The sequence below is a fragment of the Microtus pennsylvanicus genome, chromosome 4 (genome assembly GCF_037038515.1).
Source record: "Microtus pennsylvanicus isolate mMicPen1 chromosome 4, mMicPen1.hap1, whole genome shotgun sequence".
Lineage (NCBI taxonomy): Eukaryota > Metazoa > Chordata > Mammalia > Rodentia > Cricetidae > Microtus > Microtus pennsylvanicus.
The window spans coordinates 51,099,620-51,121,846 of NC_134582.1; the positions used below are offsets into that span (position 1 = coordinate 51,099,620).

At 36.3% G+C, this 22,227-nt stretch overlaps 1 protein-coding gene across 3 annotated transcripts in view; it reads left to right on the forward strand.

Moving 5' to 3' along the window:
- Rit2 (Ras like without CAAX 2) overlaps positions 1 to 22,227 on the forward strand; it is a 278,580-nt gene that overhangs the window by 181,559 nt on the left and 74,794 nt on the right. The window contains exon 5 of one of the 3 annotated variants that reach the window (XM_075969091.1): positions 19,342 to 19,429. The exons of the other annotated variants lie outside the window; for them this stretch is intronic. Coding sequence (XP_075825206.1) covers positions 19,342 to 19,380 — 39 coding nt within the window. The 3' untranslated portion in view covers positions 19,381 to 19,429. The remainder of the gene's footprint in view (positions 1 to 19,341; positions 19,430 to 22,227) is intronic. 3 annotated transcript variants of the gene reach the window in all.

A 22,227-nucleotide genomic window follows, 5' to 3' on the forward strand; every position in this document is an offset into this window, starting at 1 on the left:
TTCAGTCTTAGCTTAGGCTTGCTTCTAACTAGCTCTTATAACTTAAATTAACCCATATCTATTAATTTATGTGCTACCATGTGGCTCATGGGTTTTACCTTTCCTACTCTATATGTTTTGCTTTCACTGTGTCCCATTGGTGCCTCCATCTTTCTTTTTTCCAGAGACCCCTCTGTCTCCAGAAGTCCCACCTAACCTCTTCCTGCCTAGATATTAACCATTCAGTTCTTTATTAAACCAAACACAGCGTAAAGGAATATTATACAACACACAAAATTAATCAATTGAAATACACATAAAAGCAATCAATCAAATAAATAAATAATAAAGACATAAATAATTTTTAAAGAAAGATTGACCTTCATATCAAGGGAGCATGATTTTCCAAACCTGTTTCAGAAGATGTTTCCTTTACAGTGCTATAGATGATCTGGTGAAATAATTTGTTATTTTCAATTAGATAACTTTTGTAGTGAAGAAGGACACTTAAAAGGAATCCCACACTAGCTCAGAATTGAGAAATAGATGGTTATTTATTTAGGGGTAAACTCACAAATCAGAATCCTTTGCTTGAACTGAGATCAGATACTGAATCCAGCAAATGGAAAAGGGTGAGAGCAGAGGCAAGCTCTACCTCGGCATATATAGTTTAAGAGGCAATGCCCCAGTGGGCGGGTAACCACTGGCTGTAAGACTTCCTACAGCATTTGTAGTGTATGTATGTATGTAAAGAATTAAACACCCAGTGCCATTATCCTTGGCTTCTCAGTCAGCCCTCCTTGTCCGACACGTTCAGAGAGTCTGGTTTGATCATATGTTCCATCAATCCCAGTCCAGCTGGCCTTAGTGAGCTCCCATTAGATCAGCCCCACGTCTCAGTGGGTGGGCACAACCCTTGCAGGGTTCTGACTTCCTTGATCATGTTCTCCCTCCTTCTGCTCCTCATTTGGGCCTTGGGAGCTCAGTCCAGTGCTCCAATATGGGTCTCTGTCTCTAGCTTCATCCATCGCCAGATGAAGGTTCTATGGTAATATGCAAGATATTCATCAGTATGGCTATAGGATAGGGCCATTTCAGGCTCCCTCTCCTCAGCTGTCCAAGGATCTAGCTGGGGATATCTCCATGGACACCTGGGGACACCTCTAGAGTCCAGTCTCTTGCCAACCCTAAAATGGCTCCCTTAATTAAGATATGTACTTCCCTGCTCCCATATCCACCCTTCCTCCATCCCAACAGTCCCATTCCCCCAAGCTCTCCCTATCCTCATCTTCTCACTTTTTTCTCCCCATATCCGCTTATCCCCCCACCCCCACCCCCAAGTTTCCAATTTTTGCCTGGAAATATTGTCTCCTTCCAATATCCAGGAGGATAACTATATGTTTTTCTTTGGGTTCACATTCTTATTTAGCTTCTCTAGGATCCCGGATTATTGGTTCAATGTCCTTTATTTATGGCTAGAATCCACTACTGCATGTACTGGCTTTGTGAGAGCCTAGTCTGTTTGGATGCTCACCTTCCTAGACCTGGATGGAGGGAGGGGGACCTTGGACTTCCCACAGGGCAGGGAACCCTGACTGCTCTTTGGACTGGAGAGGGAGGGGGAAGGGGATGGGAGGAGGGGTGTAGGGGATGGGGAGGGAAATGGGAGGAGGGGAGGAGGTGGAAATTTTTAAGTAAAAATAAAAAAGAATTAAACAAAAGGCATTAAAGAACAATTTCAATTCAATTTAAACATATCAAAAGGAAAAGCAAGAACGATTAAGTGTTGGCATTTATTGTGAGAGTGAAGCTGGAGTTGATCAGTGCTACTTTAGATTCTGTGAAGATGGTTAGAGCTCTAACAGGGCTCTGAATTGATACTCTGTGTTCTCTTAGGACATCCTGAATCCACAAGAGTGATAGATGGCCAAACAGCATTTAAATTAATGGTCTTAAAAATACCTTTGTTCCAAACACACCATGAAGATATTCAATTTTTCGGAGTGGGTTTCTACTATTCAGTCTGTTCTGTATACATAGGATGAGTTGTAAGCCTTTACATTTTAGACAAGGACTCCTAAGAATACTGGATTGTGTCCATGGTGAGAAATCTCTCTAGCCATTGCCAAATCCTAAAAAAAAAAGTTTTTTAAAGTAAGACTCTAAATGATATGCAAGGTAAATATACACAGAGACAGTTTACTCTAGAATTCCAAAAGGTAGCAAGAGGAAAGCTGTGAGTATTAACTCTGAGAAACATCAACTGTAAAAGTAAGAGTTTGTGCCAAGCAATGAATTCTGCATTTCTGCCTCGAGTGTGATACAATTCTGTAAACATTAACATACACTTTCCTAGAATGGGGCTTCTTTTGAACTCATTGGAAGAAGTAGCCAATTTAGGAACATTATACCTTTTCACCATTATATGTTTTCACCAGAAGAAACAGAAAGCAATATGAATTCCAAATATAACCTTCTATGTAGAAACTCCCAGCCTCTAAGCAATATCAGGTTCTCATTATGTTTACCTGAGTCTTTAAATTACTCCAAGCCCTAACAGTGTATGCTACTGAAAATGTAAAGAACTAGATTTGCCTTAGTTCACACAAGTTTCACAGTCTTGCTAGGGAAATCAGAAAAATTCTAGATTAAGTGACAATGGGAAAAATAAAACCTATTTGGAGGCTGTCATGGTATTGGCTAGTACAGACCTCAGTTCAAGTTGTTCGGATCCTTGTCTATAGAGAGTCCAGCAAACAACATCTGGAAAAATAAAACATCCATGAACACATGTGAAAGATCTTTTAAGAGACATAACAAGTTTTAATAAGCAGAGACAAAATAATTTATTTGAACAAGTTCACAGCTAAAATATAACCGTTCAGTCATGTCTCAAGCTCCAACCATATTTTTAATCAACAAAATCCAGTAGCATTTCTTCATTTCCCTGTATGTATTATAAATGTACATAGTTTCACTGTGATGGGGGAAGAAGGGAGAGAGAGAGAACATGTGAAATTTTCCATCGTGTGAAATCTTTCTATAACGTCAGATGTAAATATTTAACATCTAGGCTGTGAAGTAGATGAGGGTTACAATAGTGGGAATACAGTGACAAGAAAAGTCCTTTTATAGATAAAAATAATCTTCTGAGGTAATAAGTTTATAAGCCATATTTTTTAATGAAAGTACAGCATTTTCTAATTTCCTTTCACGTAGCAATGAAGAGAAGGACTACCAGATATGATGATGGATGGTGCAGGAGAATTGTCTATAGTCTGTCAAACATGTGTTAAATAAATGCTGATTGGCCTGGCAGGAAGTATAGGTGGGAAAAACAGACAGGAAGTGGAAATGATGCAATGAGAACAGGAGAATTCTGGGAAGGAGGGAGCTGATTCTTCCCAGTCCTGTGCAGCTCACCAAGGAAGCAGGATGTGACCTGCCAGCTGAAAAAGGTACCGAGCCATATGGCAAAAATAGATCAGAATAATGGGTTAATATAAGCTACAAGAGCTAATAAATATCCTGAGTTAATGGGCCAATCAGCTTTATTACTTATAGAGATCTCTGTGTGATTTTCTTTGGGGCTTGCCTGCTGTGGGGTACTAGTCAGGACAGAAAACCCAACTAGCAGGCCCTGTTCGTGTTACAGATGGAGGTAAGCCAGAGATCCCCTGCACATTCACTTTTAGAAGATCTAGGATAAGGTTTCTCATCAGGACCCCTCAGTAAAAACGAAGCCAAGTCAAGGTAGGAAGAGTGTCAACAACATGTTCATCAGGCATAACCACATGGACAGACAGGAGTTCTCATATCTCTGTGTTCCACTGAGAACTGACCAGACTGCAGCAGGCACACTGGTGGGGCTGTAGGTGATGTCACCAAAGATGTGCAATAGAGACTCTGAAGTGAGTACCTAAAAGTACCTGGCAGGCAGAGGAGAAGGGAAGTTGAATCTACTCAAATGACAGGCAATTACAAATAACATGGGATAAAACCGGACTCGCTGAACATAGCAGACAATGAGGACTGCTGAGAACTCAAGAACAATGACAATGGGTTTTTGATCCTACTGCACATACTGGCTTTGTGGGAGCCTAGGCAGTTTGCATGCTCACTTTACTAGACCTGGATGGAGGTGGGTGGTCCTTGAACTTCCCACACGGCAGGGAACTCTGATTGCTCTTTGGGCTGATGAGGGAGGGGAACTTGATTGGGGGAGGGGGAGGGAAATGGGAGGCGGTGGCAGGGAGGAGGCAGAAATCTTTAATAAATAAATAAAAATAAATAAAAAAAGAAAAAAGAAAAAAAAACATTGCTACTGTCCAAATGATAGTCTTTTAATACCAAAACTCTAAGATCATATTGAAGTCAGATATATTTCAGGGGATAATATTCTGAGAGGAGGTGGAGAATATTTTTTGCCTAGTCATTGTTATATTATCTGAACCACCTCTCCAAACTGATGTGCCATTTGAAAATAATTGGTGGTGGAGAAGAGCAAGAAATTCTATTATGTGGTATATTTCTATGGACTGGGTGAATTACTGAATCCTAACACACTGTAAAACAAGCTTCCCAAATATAGTTGCTATGTTCACTTCCTCACAGCTCATAATTACAAATATTATTATAATTATAGAAATCAGCTTCTGTTTCTCTCTTGCTATGAATACAAAGTCAATTGGTGATGCAGAAACACATGCATCCTACATAAAGATTACTTCTCAGAGGCAAATGAATTTAATGAAGAAATATTATCCCTTACATAAAGTGTAATCTACACAGCTGCTCCTCTCCTAGGAATATTTGAGTCTGTCTGTGCAGACCAGGGTAACTTTTGATTTTGGATCTTTTTTTGTTGTTATTTTCATCCTGTCCAAGGTTTTCCATAGAGAACATATATAATATAGGGTTTATTATAAAGCCCTCTGCATCTTGTTGAGGGTGGAAGGGAAACTTCCAGAAACGTTGCTGTACCTCAGAATAGGCAGCTATTCTAGAGGAAGGACAGCCTCACACTGCTGTCCCTTTCTATTCCTTCCCAACTAGACCTTAACAGAAACCCATGATATGTGTTGGCCAAATTAAAAAACACTTCTGGAATGGGAAATAAGGTCCTTTTAATATATCTGATGCCATAAACAATAAAGAGATTTGTAAAAATTGTCCAAGTCAACATTTTCTGAACAAGAAACAAATGAAATTAGTCAGGTTAGTAGAAATGATAGCAATTTCACAAACCTTATGAACTAAAATGTCTGAATCTCAGTAAAACCAATAAGTTATGTGGTCATTTAGCCTGCAGTAATCCTGTCCCCCACTTTCATCTCCACAAGAGCTCTGAAAGAGGGCTTTAGAGCCCTGGTATCTAAAACTCTCCAGCTTGCCAGACTCAGGGTGGGAGGTGCAGCCCTAAGTCAAGCACATTTTTTGAGAGGAAATACATTGTTCATATGTTTTCCTGAGTTTTTTTTTTTATCAAAACCAATCAGCATGAAGTGATGCATCCCTAGGACATTTGGCAATAATAATAGTTAATGGCAATTTTTATTTATGAATCTGCCTGAATCACCACAGATAGAAAAAACAAGACCAGAGAAGCTATGAAAATTTCTGACATATTCATGGTGATATGGGAAGCCATAACACCCCCTGCAGAGATGTATGAGTAGACCATGGTCTCAAAAGATGGCTGTAGGGAAGTTCTGTCCAAGAAAAAATTAACTATTAAGGCAGAAATGCAAACTTCTGAGAGACCTCCAGGCAAGCTGCAAACTCACAGTTTCCCCCAGTAAATGTCAAGGAAGTTATTGATAAAGATGTTTAAAGCAATCTCTAGCCTATTTCCATATCTATTTCAGATTATCACTGACAGCTGAAAGCAGTTCTACTTGAACTAAAATGTTAAAATAAAATCTGTAATGGATGTTGATATCAACATTTCGTCTTCCTCAGTACACTCGACTCTTCCAAGTGTCAGGGTCTCGAGCATCACAGATGCTGTGCCTCCTTCACATATGTCCTTTGTTCATTATCTGCCTGAGACCAAAGCATTTCATGCATGCTACTTTCAAAGACAAAGACTAAATTCTGATCAGTAATGCTCAAATATTCTGAGGTCTTTCTTGGCTGTGATGCTGGCGTTTTGGGACACGTGGTTCTGTTTTGGTCTTATGCACTGCTCGGTGTTTAGTAGCCTTTTCATGCTAACAGTTCCCTTGACTATGTAAAAATCAAAAATGTCTACAGATGTTGATAATGATCCTGGTGGAGAATGGAAAGTTCTTTTTTTTCTACCAACTAAAATAACTTTAGTCAAATCCCTTCATGTTCACAAGGGAGATTTGGGATCAGTGATTTTTAATTGGCTGTTCTTGGAATGAAATTTAAAGTAGATGTCAATTAAGAAGATGACATGAATTTTTATTTAGTTCTTGATATCACCCTGAATAAAAACAGGAAAGTGTTGTTGAATCTTGAAATAAGTACTTGAATTTCACTGATTATACTATTTGTATAGAATAATTATATATCATCACTCAGCATTTATCAAATGCTTGCATGTCACCTGCTTTGTAACTTTTGATGTAATAGCGAATGCTCAAGCAAGTTTGAAAACAATGTGCTATGAACTGGAAAAAGCTAATTCAATACATCTTGTAGGCTAAGCCCTCTACATGTTTTCTATACTGCTCATTAGATTTTTTCTATTTTTTAAGTAGAAGAAAAGATTTTCAACAAATTTATCACTGTGATCCAAGGAAAACCACCCTAAGATTATAGCCCAATGATGACTTTTAGAGGGTGTAACTGGAATTCTTTTACCTTCTGCTTACACACTGGGTCAAGTGAATAGGTAGATTCATTTCATTTTCTGTTCTCATTACAGGTTTTGTCAGGAAAATGAATTACCACAGAGTTTTATTATGTGATACATTTAGTGAATTATGGCAGTGAGCAAAGGATTGTTAACCTTCTCATAACTGTATATCCTGAGTGACGATCCTGCCCTTTCTTGGTGACTCCAGAACCAAAATTTACCTTTTAATTGCTACATAAATTTCAAGATGATAATGCTTAAATTAAACCAATAGTAAAGAATATCTCCCTGACAAAAAGTCTCTATGTAATAATATAGCTTTAATCAAAAGTAAGATGCCACCAAACTTTACTATCCAAAAAATATAAAAATTACTTCAAAATCTCTTAAAATAGCATTTGAAAAAGTCAGGCATGTCTTCCCATGTAAAATATTTTCTGGGTTTCCAGTAATGGTAGTGGCTGTAATATGAAAGTCTGTTGGTGGGTTCCTTTCCTCATTCACTTGGTTATTGCTCTTGACTCTTCCAGAATTTTACTAAAAATTTTGTTAAAGTTACAAGTAGAGTAAGAGAGAGAGAGCGCGCGCCATTACATAGACTCTTGGTGCCTTAAAAGGATTAAATCAGGAAAAGCAATTGCAAGATTTGTCACCTCAGCTCTGGATCTGGGGTAGATGTTACGGGAAAGGTGAATGTTCAAGTTTATTCAGAATTTATGCCATACACACATTGGATAGACAGATACAGAAAGATAAAAGTTATAATATCACTTTTAATCAACAAGACCTTGTTTTCATATTAAGATATTTTAGTGAGCCATATTATTTTTATATATGGTGGTTTGAATAATAATACCCCATATAGGCTCACATATTTGAATGCTTGGTCATTAGGGAATGGTGCTACTTGATAGGGATCAGGAGGTGTGGCCTTGTTGGAAGAAGTGTTTCACTGTGGGGTGGGCTTTGGGGTTTCAAATGCTCAAGCCAGGCCCACTATCATTCCCTCACTTCCTGCTTCTTGTGGATCTGGATGTAGAACTCTTAGCTCCTCCAGCACCCTGTAGGCCTGCATGCTACCAGGCTTCCTGCCATGTTCATAGTTGGCTAAAACGGAATCTGTAAGCCAGCCCCAATGAAATGATTTCCTTTATAAGAATGGCTGTGGTCCTGATGTCTCTTCACAGCAATAAAACATTGACAAAGACAGTATGCTTGGTCTCAAAGATTTGGAAGTATGTCTGATCATCATAATTCAGGGAAAGCTAAGTTTATTTTGGTCTCCAATGTAACTTGAATGCACGGTGGCTGCTAAGACGAAAGGAAACCTACTGAAGGAAATGTATGTAGAAACTTGCATCGACAACAGAAGGTGCAGAGTTTAATAAAAAGCTACAATCAGTCCCTCACGGTGGTCTCAGTTCAAGGTCTTTGAGAAGTTTGATAGTATTTTAACTATTATTTTTCTTTTGTCATAATTCTACAATATCTTTAACTTTTAAGTTGTTTATTATATGTATCATATGCTTATTGTAATAAAGGTTTTAGGCAAATAATTTTCAGGATTTTATATTTTTCTTATTTTTAATACTGTCCCATTTACTCACACACATGCACACGCATGCACATAAAATTAGTTTATATTGACCCCCCCCCTTATCCTCTCTTATCTTTCTTTCACACTCATAGAACCCATTTTTCTCCCCAACATGTTCTTCTCCTATTTTCATGGTTTTTTAAAAATCTATCATCTTTCATGAGGGTTGGTTGTATAAACAAAGATGAGTTTTTTACTTTTGCAATGGCAACCAAAGGGTGGCTATCCCCCTGAGACATATCCCTCATCTTCAGTAGCAACCAGCAACTCCTTGTGCTCTTCCATGGCCTAGTCTTATTCTTGTTGCATTTTCAGAGAACCAGAATGTGCTATAAATGCTCTGGATAATTGTTGAACAAGTAAAGAATACTAAAATAGTCTCAGCAGTGAGAGGAGATCTGCAAGAGGGTGTCTTTAAGGGCTCTGAAATTCTGCTATAGAACAAGAATTAAAATGATAATAACAACTCAAAATCTGAGGACAGAAGACGAAAATACAATGTCACAGATGAAGCTTCTAGGTTTCCTTTTTGCTTCATTTTTTTTTAAACATGCAAAAGTGAAAAGTGTGAACACTCATGGGTAAACAATAAAACTTGGAGAATAGAGATTTTGTGAATGTATTCTAAATTATGGATTCAATTTCTGTATTTGGACTGTACACATTTAGTACAGTGACCAGAACAGAATCTGACTTGTAAATGTCCAGGTTCACATGTTCTTAAAGCAGTATGAAGTATGGTAGCCCAATATCCATCCTTTAAATACTCTCAATTGACATAGCAGGAAGATATACCTTGATCTTTAGTATAGTATTAGTGAAGGTACAGCTAGCTAACTTTGAGCAAACATGAACAAATATCAAAAATGAATTTCAAGTTGATGCAAAACCCTAACAAGAGTCCTCAAGAGTATTGTGCTTATTTTCCTGAATCAATAACTCTGTTTTGTGTGTATGGATATTGTGTTTATTGTATGTGTATGTGAGAATATATGCTCATGTGTCCAAGTATGCATGTGCCAGTGGAGGTCATCGATAGATGATATTATGTCTTCCTTAGTTGCTTTCTACATTTTTTTTTCTTTTGGGAAAAGGTTTAACCACAGGACCTGGCACTCATTGATTAGGCTATGCTCCCAAAATTTGCCAGTCTTGGCTTCCCCAGTAAAGTGATTATAGATTCAGGTCTTTCAGTTAGGTTTTTATATGGATGCTTGAGCTCTGAACTCAGGAACATGACTTCTGAGACTCCCTACTATTTGATTTTAATTTGATGGATTTTTTTTGTTTTATTATATAGCATTCAGATCTTATAAAATCCTACAGATAAATTAAGATTTTAAAGTATAATCTTGGCTTATTTTCAAGATGAAATATCAGTGAATATTAGGAATAATAGCCACTATAAGGCAGAAGGAAGTTTCACAGAGGAAGGAGTATAAAGAATGTACCAGCTGAAGATAAAAAGAAGGGTTGTAATGTGTCATGTTGTGGACAACACACAGGCACTGCACTCATGTTCTCATAGCTGCAGCTACCAGCACCAGCTTAACCTGGCTGCCTCTACAAGCAGTGAGTCATGGTAGGGAAGCCCATGAAGTCCTACCCTTCACTGCTGAACTACTGGTTACGAAAGGATTCTGGAAAAGGGGGAGATCATTGTCTTTCCTTGTGTACACTCCAGTAAGCTCACCAAACTCAAAGGAATAGTTCCAAAGACACAATCAAACAGACAACCCTGTCTAAACTCACTGGATCAAAAAACACAACAAAAGCACATCAATGTGGGAAAAGGATCCGGGGGGAAGCAACAGGTTTGATGTGGATGAGGCTCAGAATAGTCAGAAGACATCATATATGCATGAAATCAGATAACAAATGAATGTAATAAAACTCCAGTTCATATCAGTCTTTGTGACAATGAGAGAAAGAAGAAGATTAAATTTATTGGTAGCAAACTACAAACAAAAAAATCTAGTGGTTTTCCAAGAGTAGAATAGAGAAACACACCTCAGTTGTGGGACTCCTGAGTAGCAGCAGTATTATTCGAATAGAATTTTGATCAGCCTGAATACAACCGTGAACTCTATATATCAATATTAGATAAAGTTTGACTTAGTCACTGGTACTACCAATTAGTTTGTTTATACATTAATTAATTAATTAATCCATCCATTAATTTCTTATTTTCTTCATTCCCTTGCTGAAGTACGATGTCTACAACACTACTATCATAGATAGTGTAGAGGGAATAAGAAGCTGAAACACCTGATTCTCAACTTCTGCAAAACACACAGTTGTCAAGAAAATAAGGAATAAGTGGTGACAGAGCGAAATAGGGCAAAATCCTACTGTGTTGCCATGGCAATCCCCTCAGAGATAAATGAGATCACTGGGTGTCAGAAGAGGAAGGAGACACTCAATATGGATACAGGAGATGTGAAGTCATCTTGGAAATGTATCTAAACCTTGTCATCAAGGTGATGGTATTAGTTGATTTTCATGAAATGCTGTAGAAAATCCAGGTAAATGTTTGAGTTTTTTTCTAAGAGAATTTTTTCCATGTTTATGCTGGCACCTTCAACTTCTAGACGCATTGGAATTTTGTTAGAAAATGAAGATATAATTATTTTTGCCCATTCTCAATGATCATCACCACATTTGAAATCGATCTCCTAGGGATCATTGCTAGTGATTCTACTTGACATGTCAAAGGAATTCATGCATAAAGGCTGCTATTACAGTCATCAAATACAGTCTGCACTAGTTTCACATCCAGACCAACCTTATCCCTTGCTACACAGTCCATTAACTCTGCATAAACACAGTCTAGCAATTGAGATAATGTGGGTAATGGTGGAAATGAGTGATGGATAGCCTTACTCTAGGGCAGAATGATTCAAAATTGGAGGCATTTTGAATGTCCTAGCCAGATGTTACCTGATTGTTTTGATAGCAAATCAAACATAGAGGAGTGGAGGGGGAGAGAAATCCAAGGAATTACCTTTGCCAAATATCCCTTTGAGGCACTGAATGGATTCATACCACATTACTCATCCTGCGAGGCTTACTCATGTGTGGTATGAGACTGGGAGACACACAACGCACAAATTATGTTTTCCTAAAAAGCAGAAGTAAAATTAATTAGGCAAAACACTGTTTCCATCTCCCTTCTTGTAATTTTCACTGAGCCTTGGAAGGAGTAAAATACAGCTCTGATTTTTTTGTCACTATGACTGAGCACTGGGCCACCACATCACAATATCTACTTAGAATATTTGAGGTATGGAAAAGAAATAAACTTAGAACCTTAATTCAGAATGGCTGACTTTACAATTGCGATCCGCTTTGACTCAAAGAAATTTCAGCTTGTGATGCATTGTTCTTTTATATGTTTTAAGCTCTTATTTAAAGTTTCAATATTTGTGTTTGGAGGGATAGTTTGCATTTTTCTGTACAACTCCAGTTAGGTTTTAGTATAAAACCTCATATACTTAGTGCAAGTCAACAGAGTTGTGAAAATTGTGCTGACAAAAATACTCATTTTGATAAAAGTTATTGATTATGGACAGCTTTATAAAAGTAAAATAATTGTATGTTTTTATAACTATGTCTATTGTCAGGGAGAACTCCTACCTATTGTCCTGTCCCTAACTGGGGTGATATCACGACCTACTTTCCCCTTCATTTTATCTCTTCTTTTTCAATATGTCCAGGAGCTGATCGGTTTTTACCAGTTTTCTCCATAGTTTTTCTTCTGGGCTTTATTTTTTATTCGATAATTCTTTTGCTCTTATGTTTGTAATTTCTTTTCTATATGTACACCTACTACTTTGGGGGTTTTGTTCCTTAAGACTAATTTCTTAAAATGAATATTTAACTAAATTTCCTTTTTAAAAAGCTTATTTCTCATATATACATAAAAAGATAAAGTTTTAAATTTCCCTCTGGGCTCATCTTTAGCTGTGCATGAGAAATCTTAAAACATTTTTTTATCTTAAAGTCTTTTCTTAATTCTATTGCAATATTCTCTTCATTATTTGGCTATGTGTTTGAAAAATTGTTACAATATGATTTAACAATTTACTTTTGCTTGTGATGACCACTAGTTTAATTGCATGATTATAGATTGATATGAAGTTTGGAGCATACAAACTTATGGTCTATACTTCTGTTTCATGTATATTTAGAAATGCATATTCTATAGTTACCAAATGCAAAGTTATATATACCAATTAGTTCAAATCTTTGACTAATACTCTTTAAGTCTGTCTATATTTTATTTATGTATTTGCCATCTTACCTAGAACATGGTAAGAGTAGTATATACAACGCCTATTATGATTGTGGACTTACTGAGCTCTCTTTGCTAGTGATGTCAGGCTATAAAGCTACACTATTAAGATTATCCATATTTGAAGTATATTTCTCCTATTATGTAAAGTATCCTTTGGGTTTTAGATTATATTTTCAATTATAATTTAAAAATAGCATTCTTTTCTGGATTTTATGTTCTCAATTTTGCCTACCCCCCCCTTTAGATAGGGGTTCTCTGTATAGTCTTGGAACTTGCTATTTAGAATAGGCTAGCTTTGAACTCAGAAGAGTTTCATTTGCTTCTCTCTCCAAAAATTGGGATTAAAGACACACATTACCATGCCTGGCTTTTGTCTAACTTCTTAATGTATTAATCATATTCTTCTTGCTTTTGTTCATTATCATGTGACTATAAAAATATATATATAAATATCAGAAAAAATTTATTATGATATTTTCCTATTTACCAAACTTTACATAATTTTTTCTGGGTAGAGAAAAAAAATCATGATCATTTTGGAGCAGCTTTAGTTCAGTTTTCATACTTAAAACTATTTGAATCTCGGTTCAACACATCTCAAAAAATACATTTCTATTTTAAACACATTTTTTCATACAATATATTCTGATCATTTGCTTCTTTTCCCTATACCCTTTTCAGAACCTTCCCATTTCCCTATTCCATCTACTTCATGTTCTTGTCTTTCTCTTTCACTTTATATAACAAACAGGCAAACGAAACAAACAAAATGACCCCAAACAAGTCTGATTTTAAGACAAACTAACCAAAAACAAAAGAAACACATACACACATGCGCACACACACTAAAACACAAAATTAGAAACTTCAATATCTAAGCAAAAGACCAATAGGAAAGAAAATGCTCAAACAAACCAATATGAGACAAAATGCCTACAAAACACCATTAAGTTAATATTGTGTTGGAATTTGTAAGATACAGATGAATTCTCAGTTTTCCCTGTTGTGGAGATTTTCAGTGTTTCATTCCACAGAATATGGGTTTCCCAGGCCCGTCTTTAGAAGTCCCGAGAATCTTATATTCGTCTCTGCATCTTTTAGATGACAAGGGAATTTCTTTTCACCTTTATAAACTCTTCCCCATGTTTTCAGAATCAGGGCATACTATGCCAAGGGAAAGTAGTACCGAATTTTAGGCAATAACCCTGTATTTTCATATTTTCAATTCTAATTCTTTAATAGCTCTGTAACACTCTGATGCTCTTAAACCCATGATATTGGTTTTTATTTACCTCTGTATATGTTTATATTTAACAAACACATATTTTGTTATACAAATATATGCAAATACACTTTTCCACAAAGTTCTTATGCCATTATCATTTTTTAGATATAAAATAGCATTTTTTATATTATCAAACTTCATTGGGTTCATTTTTATTCATTCTACTCGTAGAATAAATTTGGTCCTTCTACTTAGAGAAAAAAACTCCATGGCAATATTTCATATATATATGATAACACAGAGTTTGTAGAAGTATTAAAATTTTGCACAATACACAAAAAGTAGACAGTATGCATTAGGCATTTCTAGGAAGAGAAGAATGCTGTATACTAGGATGCTGCAGAGTCTTTGTTTTACATGGCCACTCCTCCTGAGTTTAATTAATCATGAAATTGGTATGGTTCCCCAATGTTGTCACAGTACTTTTCAAAAGGGACCTCATTGTGTTGGGCCCAATCTACTTCATAAGCCCTAAAGCACTTTCGTGTTAGTACTGGCAGAAGGAAAAGACATTGAAGGACCAGAAGTATTGCTATTCTTGAGATGGAAGTGCCCTTCAGAACGCATATGGATTGACTTCTGAAGCAGAGAACTGCCCCTCATTAATGGCCAGCAAAATAGAGGCCTCAGACCTACAAACATAACAGTTAAAACCTGAAAACCAAGCAAAGAAATTAAAAAGGATTTCTCTCCAGTCTTCTGTTCTGACTACATAGTTGATATATTTTTAATACAGAATGACAATCATTGGTAATGGAAGACTGAAAGCTATTTTATTTTATTTCCAAGACAGTTTAATAAAGCCCTATATTCTTTCCACTAGATGGGCTTTGCTTGCTGGTGGCATGCTGTGGCTCCTTTAAAAGAGGTTTTTCTGATTCAGCCATAGCAGAAAAGAAGCCACAGTTTTGAAATGCAGGCTCTCTGGGCCATGCTGCCAACGTGACCTCTGACTCTTCAAGGAGACTGAATATTTGGATGGGGTTTGTGAGAAGACTGCTGTAGCTTGCTTCATGGTGGCATGGATTGGCTGTGTTCCTGAGAATGTGGCTGTGTGCATGGCTCTCAGAGGCGCAAGCAGCTCTACCATGTTGGACTGGGTGGCGGGGCAAGTAAAAATTTCATATATACTCTAGTAATGGCACAGCTTGCATTTTAAGAAGCACTTAGCATTTTAAGAAGCTCTCCTGGGCAGTAAAAATTACAAATAGACAATAGGACAGATTCAGACATTAAAGACCTCCAAATGGGTCACAATGTTGGATAAATGAATGTAGGCTTGGGAGAGAGAAGAAAAAGAGTACAGAGAGCTATAAAAAGAGGTAATTGGTTTTTTAAGAAATAAAATCTGTAAAGAAACAGAGTATAGAAGTCATAGATTAAAGTAGTAAAGATAATACAATAAATATTAAACTTGTAGAAAAAGTAATAGAGTAAAACAAGCCATGTAAAAATGGAAAATTCATAAAGAATATGGATTATGTATATTATTGTGTTATCTTTTAATTTTTTGACTGCAGAGAGACATTTGATTCTGGGGACTGCTAAGCTAAGCCAACATGTATATTTCAAAGGTATCTTGAATTCAAAATTTGAATCTAAGGATGTGTGGCTTTGGAAAAGAAGTTCTTTTGTTTCCACACAGGATGAGAACCTGTGGATTGACTCTAGGCTAATATGATTGGATGGACCAAGATCCCCCAAAAGGTTGCTGTGAACACTCCCAAGAAGAAAATACTTAGCCCAAAAAAGAACAGGAAGCAGAATGAACAGAACTATGCCCATATTCCCAAATATTGTTTATGATTGGTTGTTTACATTTAAAGGGGGATATGCTATAGAAATGAATAATTTGCACTGTTATGGATCTTGGGTTATTGATACAAATATCAGGTAAACTTTGTTATATTGTATACATATATTTCTGGCCTTGACTAACATATTGTGTTTGTGTAGTTTATTTAAAGATGTTATATATAATTAAAAATATACGTTAATATATAGTCATATATAATTGTCGAGATTGTAGTCATGTTAGTTAGATATTCTAGATGTATAGAGATATATTTCATGTGATAGAGATATATTTCAGATCTTTCAGAGACGTTCAGAATATGGCATTTAAAATGTTTAAGAACTTAGGAATTTTTATGACAATAAGACACATCTGCTCCTGGCAGCACCAATCTACTTCAAGAGGAAGATGGGCATTGAAGAGGCTTCTTATGGAGTTGGTTGACCATTTGGCAAGAAATGTTCTTGCCTAGACTGATTGATAAACTAGACATGCAGGACTCATAGAGAAATGACTGCTGAACTTGTCTAAAGGTGAGATGATCCTTCAGGGTTCCTGCTTCATGAAAGAGTATGCTAGACATTCTGTAGGACACACTGGCAAACTGCTAGTATAGGCAGAACTGTCTTTGAAATTTCCTGCTTCGTGGAAAAAGTCTGCTGGGTACTATGGGCCTGTAGGCTGAAGATGGTGGCCCCAATGGAACAGAAGAACTTTGGGTGACTGTCCAGGCAGTGAGATGTTTCTGTCAATTCTTGAGTTTTGGAAGTTGTGTACAATGCACTTACAGTTTACTTAGGTAGTATTATATCTTCCTGGGGTCTTTGATGGAGTTGAAGAATAGATAGATAGTTATAGTTATACTTTTCCTTAGTTATGATAAAAGATAAAGTAAATAGCAATATTGTAACTGTAATTCTTGCTTGATAACCTTTTTGTTATATGTGATTTTACCATGCTAAATTTAAAACCTTTTTTATTTAAACAGGAAAGGGGAGATGATGTGGGATTTCCCTCTGTATGCTGTGATTACCATTAATAAATAAAGAAACTGCTTTAGACCTTAAGTATGGCAGAATTTAGGTAGGTGGGGAAGACAGAACTGAATGCTGGGAAAAAGAAGGATGGAGTCAGAGAGAAGCCATGAAGTCACTGCAGACAGACACTGGAAACTTTAGCCAGTAAGCCACAGCCACGTGGCAATACACAGATTAATATAAATGGGTTAAATTGATTTATAAGAGATAGCCAATAAGAAGTTAGAGCTAATGCACCAAGCAGTGATTTAATTAATACAGTTTCTGTGTGATTATTTCAGGGCTGAGCAGTCAGGAATGAACAAGCAGCCTCCTTATTACAGCCTTGTTCATTTTGGGCTGAACATTGTTGCCTTTGTGGATTGTTATTGGAGATAGAAGCCAAAGAGTCTGATTTCCTAGAGTCTGCTTTTTTAACAAACCAGATTACTAAAGTGGTATTGCAGATAAGCATCTTGTTTCTGGGTATGATTTCTTGAGGTGTGAAGTAGTTATATTTGTGTGTGGTCTGCCTGCTGCCTGTTTGTATGTTCAATCTCTTTGCCCTAGATATTGTATGTTCTCAAGAGTATCTCCAACATAATTAATTGATAAATGATAGATGCCATGCCACAGATATTATAATGACTTGATCCCTTAGCCTCCTAAGGGAACTTCCATTTTATAAGACCAATACAAACTCAGTGCTTTCTAAGCTGATGCTAAGGATTCCTTCAAATTGTGGGCTTTTTAAAGGAAATTTGAAGTTAATCAGGTTCCCCAGTTGTACTATGATTCTTCCAGCTGCACTTAATATTAATTGCATCCAACATTAGCTTTTCCAGTTGGAAGAAACAATTTAGATAAGTGAGGCAGAAGTAACTTGCAAGCCATGCCTTGCCCCTCATTCTGGCAAAGTCCTACACAGCATTCTTCCTGGATTTGTCTTTTTTCACTCTCTGTTGTCTTTCTAATGCTTATTGATTCTGTTTCCTTTATCACTTTCCATTGATTGCCGGGTCTCCACAGTCAGGCATTAATGGTATTGATCCTGAAGGAATAACCCCCTAATGGGGGTCAGCGGCAGTAAGACATGAGCCTGGCCCTCTTTTGACTTTTGTTAATTTGGTTTATTTGTATTTTGATCATTTTCCAGCATGTAAGAAGAAATTGGTTTGGGACGAGAGAAGATTTCTAATGTTTTCTTGCTGAGATTCTGTTTGTCATGACTCACTTGCGATAGCTCCAGGACTCATCTGTTTCGACCCAGGTTTTATGGGAAGTTACTCCTCAGGCAAAACACATGAAGTAACTCTTTCCCATGTGTTTGTCAGTCACAATATTACATGTAGTCATTCTTCACGTTCATTTTTTCTTCTGTTATAAATAACAGCTAATGCGGGTTCTGGAAGGCTTTATCAGAACTCTTGCATTCTAAGGTATTGAAATAAATGGATAGGTTTTTGCTTTTGAATTCTAATTATTCTAAATGATATTATAAACTTAGGAAAGTGAAAGCCAATGCAGTATGAAGAAAAGGGTCTTTGATCTGCGATAAAGATCTTTCACAGTTGTGCACAGCCACTGCCTCTGAGAACCTGTGTGAAGCAAATTATTCAACTTATTGTATTTCAGTTTTCTCCTCTCTAGATATAATCTCTACCTCCAATGTGAATCAGAGGTGGGTTCTATATAACACATTTTCTAGTGTGTTCGCAGCATCATTAACATTAAAAATAATAGAAAAGAGGAACTTCCACAAACTGATTTAACAACTCCTGCAGGGTGTTAGCCATTTAATGAACCCACAAATGTTATTACAGAATACATTTTTTTGGAAAATATTTCTAAAGAGAATAAATGATAAGACTAATTCTGAGAACTTAATGATTATTGTCCTATAAAATCACAGGAAAAAGACAAGGATGTAGTGGAGAAATCTACTCACTGGGAATATTCTAATCAGCTTGAAGAAGTGAAAAGTAATCAAACTATGCAAAACAAAAGGCAACACCATGGAATGATGATCCAGAACGGCATTTGGTAGAATCACCCAGGTCTCTCAGCACCACAGAGAACAAGTTACTAGTCAATGTCAGGCTTTGGAGTTGCCATATTATCTAAGGTGCCTCTGTTTATAACACACACACACACACACACACACACACACACACACACACACACACACACACACACACACACAGAGAGAGAGAGAGAGAGAGAGAGAGAGAGAGAGAGAGAGAGAGAATTACTACAGTGTTTTTCTCTCTGTAAATGACAGGTATATATTTCATTCAGTTTCTTGTGTGTAATGGTTATTGAACTAAGTAGCTCTAATTTTCCTTTGGTTTACTTTATTTTTCCCAAACTTATGTGATTCTTATTATGTAATTTCATTTATGCCTTAAAATTTCAAATAAAGAAAAGAAATTTTAAATAAAAAATAAGGGACCTAGAAAGGACACTTAATGTAGTTTTCCACCAATTTATCTTTTTTAAATATTTATTTATTATGTATACAATATTGTCTGTATGTATGCCTGCAGGCCAGAAGAGGGCACCAGACCCCATTGCAGATGGTTTGAGCCACCATGTGGTTGCTGGGAATCGAACTCAGGACCTTTGGAAGAGCAGGTAATGCTCTTAACCTCTGAGCCATTTCTCCAGCCCATTTTCCACCAATTTATAAAGTAGAAAAATAAATTCTTAAAGTGTGACATGACTGGCATTCTTTTGCTATAAGTTAATGCATTATTATCAAAAATAAGAAAATGACTCTATTTTGCCCAAATATAAATTTATACATTTTATTTAAACACATCATCTTAAGCAAAAAACATACATTATATCTGGTTGGTGTGCTAATTTAAAGTTCCTTTTTCATTAAATTCTATTTATTTATTTATTCAATCATTCATTCATTTATTCTGCATGTGTGTGTGTGCCACTCATGAATGCATGCATGTTTGTAGAAATAAAAGCACAACTTGGGGTGTAGACTCTCCTCTTCCACTATGAGGGTGCCAGAGATTAATCTTGTCATCAAGTTTGGCTGCAAGCACTTTTGTCTGATCGGTCATACTTCTGGCCCTAAAGTTCCATTTTAATTTGCATTCAACTTGAAGGTGTATAATCTTTATGGTTTATAGAGTTGGATCTGCCTTATTCATGAATTATTTCTTTCTTATGGAATACTGATCTTTACTATGCATAGTTGCTATTCTTACTTTGTGCTTCTTCAAAAGTCTTTATTATATATATATATATATACATGCATGCATACATACATGTATATGTATATATGGATTTGGGATAGAAAATATTGATGAAAGTGTATGAGTGGAAATTTCTAGAAAGGTATATCAAATGACTATAGTGTACTAATACAGACTTGAAAATCTGTCTTTTGAGAGGTGTTTAGTGTGTCCAGCATAAAGGATGGATTTACAGGCACATTTGACTTGAAATTCATAGTAAGAAAGTGTAAAAGTGAAATTTTCTTGAACTGAAACATTGTAGGTTACAACTGCATAATTCTTAGGGCAGAGTGATCCTGTCCTGCCTACAGTGGTAGAGTAAGGGTGATCTGAGGACTCCAGCTTCACCCATTCATTCAGCAAAATTCAGTATTTTGTTTTGTGCTTAGATAACTTAACAATAATGTCTGTTATGGAACTAATTTATGTCAAGCATGTCAAGAACATTCTAAAGGATTGAGTGAACTCAAGGTGGCCTAGAGAGCGACACTTTAAGATAATAATTATTATTCCACATTATACAATTTATATATGTAAAAATTATAATTGTTTTAGAAATATTTTAATTGATATAATTCCAATTAATACCTTTATCAATTAGTAGAAAATGATGCATACATATATCCCAGCTTGTAGTTTTTTAAAATCTACCATAATACTGACTAAATCTATGATATATGTATGTGTGCATGTACATGTGTGTGTGTGTGAGAGATAACCAGTTCCAGTTCTGCCCTTCCACTGCACAATTGGTGGCACTATTCTATCTAGTTAGTTAGTCATCTAGGCAAGTCAGTGTCAATTAAACTATTGTTTTATAAATAAGATATACTGTCCTGTTTTCCCAATCCAATTCTAGATGGAGAAATAAAGCTACAAGAGATTTATGGCACTGTTCAAGTCCCTATAATATCTAAAATAGATATCAACCTAGACTTTTCATTATCTGTACTGTGAACAAATAAATCAAGAAACTTTGACAAAATCATGAATGATATTCTGTGCATCTTGGGCTTTTCTTGATCACAGAGCTTGTTTTTCATACATTCCTAATCCCCAAGAAAGAGCAAAGTATGGTATGGTAACGGCTACCGAATAAGTTGTGCGCCCTCATCACATATAGAGATTGCTGATGGCTAAACTGCCTAGCCTTCAGCAAGAACAAAAGGTCTCTTCCCATTCTCCTTTTCTTAGAGAATGCTTAGATTAAAAAAGAACAATTGAGTGTGTGCCCTTATATTTCTTCTTTTCAGTGTTTACCAAGATTTCAGACCCACAGCTCATGTTCAATAAAGATTTGCTTGACTGAATTGAGTTGTATTGACTTACCTGGACTCAGTCAATCAAGGAGAACATATTGAATATGTCTCACATTTACTTTAATTTGACACTAAGATAATAGGAATTTTGACGAAAGTGAATTGACATTCAGGCTGGATAATTTTAGATAAAACTTTTATGCTTATTTAAGTTACATGAAATACCATATGCATATAGAAGATACACATACATATACTGTTACGGACTGGGATTATCTTTTCTTTTAAAGGACCATTCAAACTTGTGACCTTTAACAGTCCTGTTTATTAGCAGTGATTATTAATCAACATGTGACTGGAGAATTATAATTGGAGAAATCACTGAAGAAGAAGAAGAAGAAGGTCTATTTTTATCTTTTGGTGGGTAGAATGGAGAAGGGTCTGACAGTTTATTTCATTACAACTTCAAAGTTGACATTTACAATTTTAAAGTGGGGATGCTATAACATGGATAGAGTTTGAATTCATTCATACCAGTTTCCTGTACTGGAATCTTGTCCCTGTGTGTGGCAGTGTTGGTGTGACAGAACCTTTAAGAAGCCTAAACTAAGGTTAATAAGTAGATAAGGGAGACATGGCTTAGGAACGGATCAGTGGAGCAGGGTAAATGCGGAAATGATCTAATTTTGCCAGAATAGTTTGACAAAATCCATGAGCCTGGTCTTTGCCTGGCATCTGGCTGCTTGTCTCACTGTAGCAGGCTTTCTTTTTTAGGGCCATCAATCAGCTCCCCAATCATGACATGGAGACTTCTTATTGGTTATGAATGCTCCACCTAACTTAGGCTCATTTCTGGATGGCTCTTTTAACTTGATTTAACCTGCTTCCCTTTATCTGCCTTTTGCCTCAGGGCCTT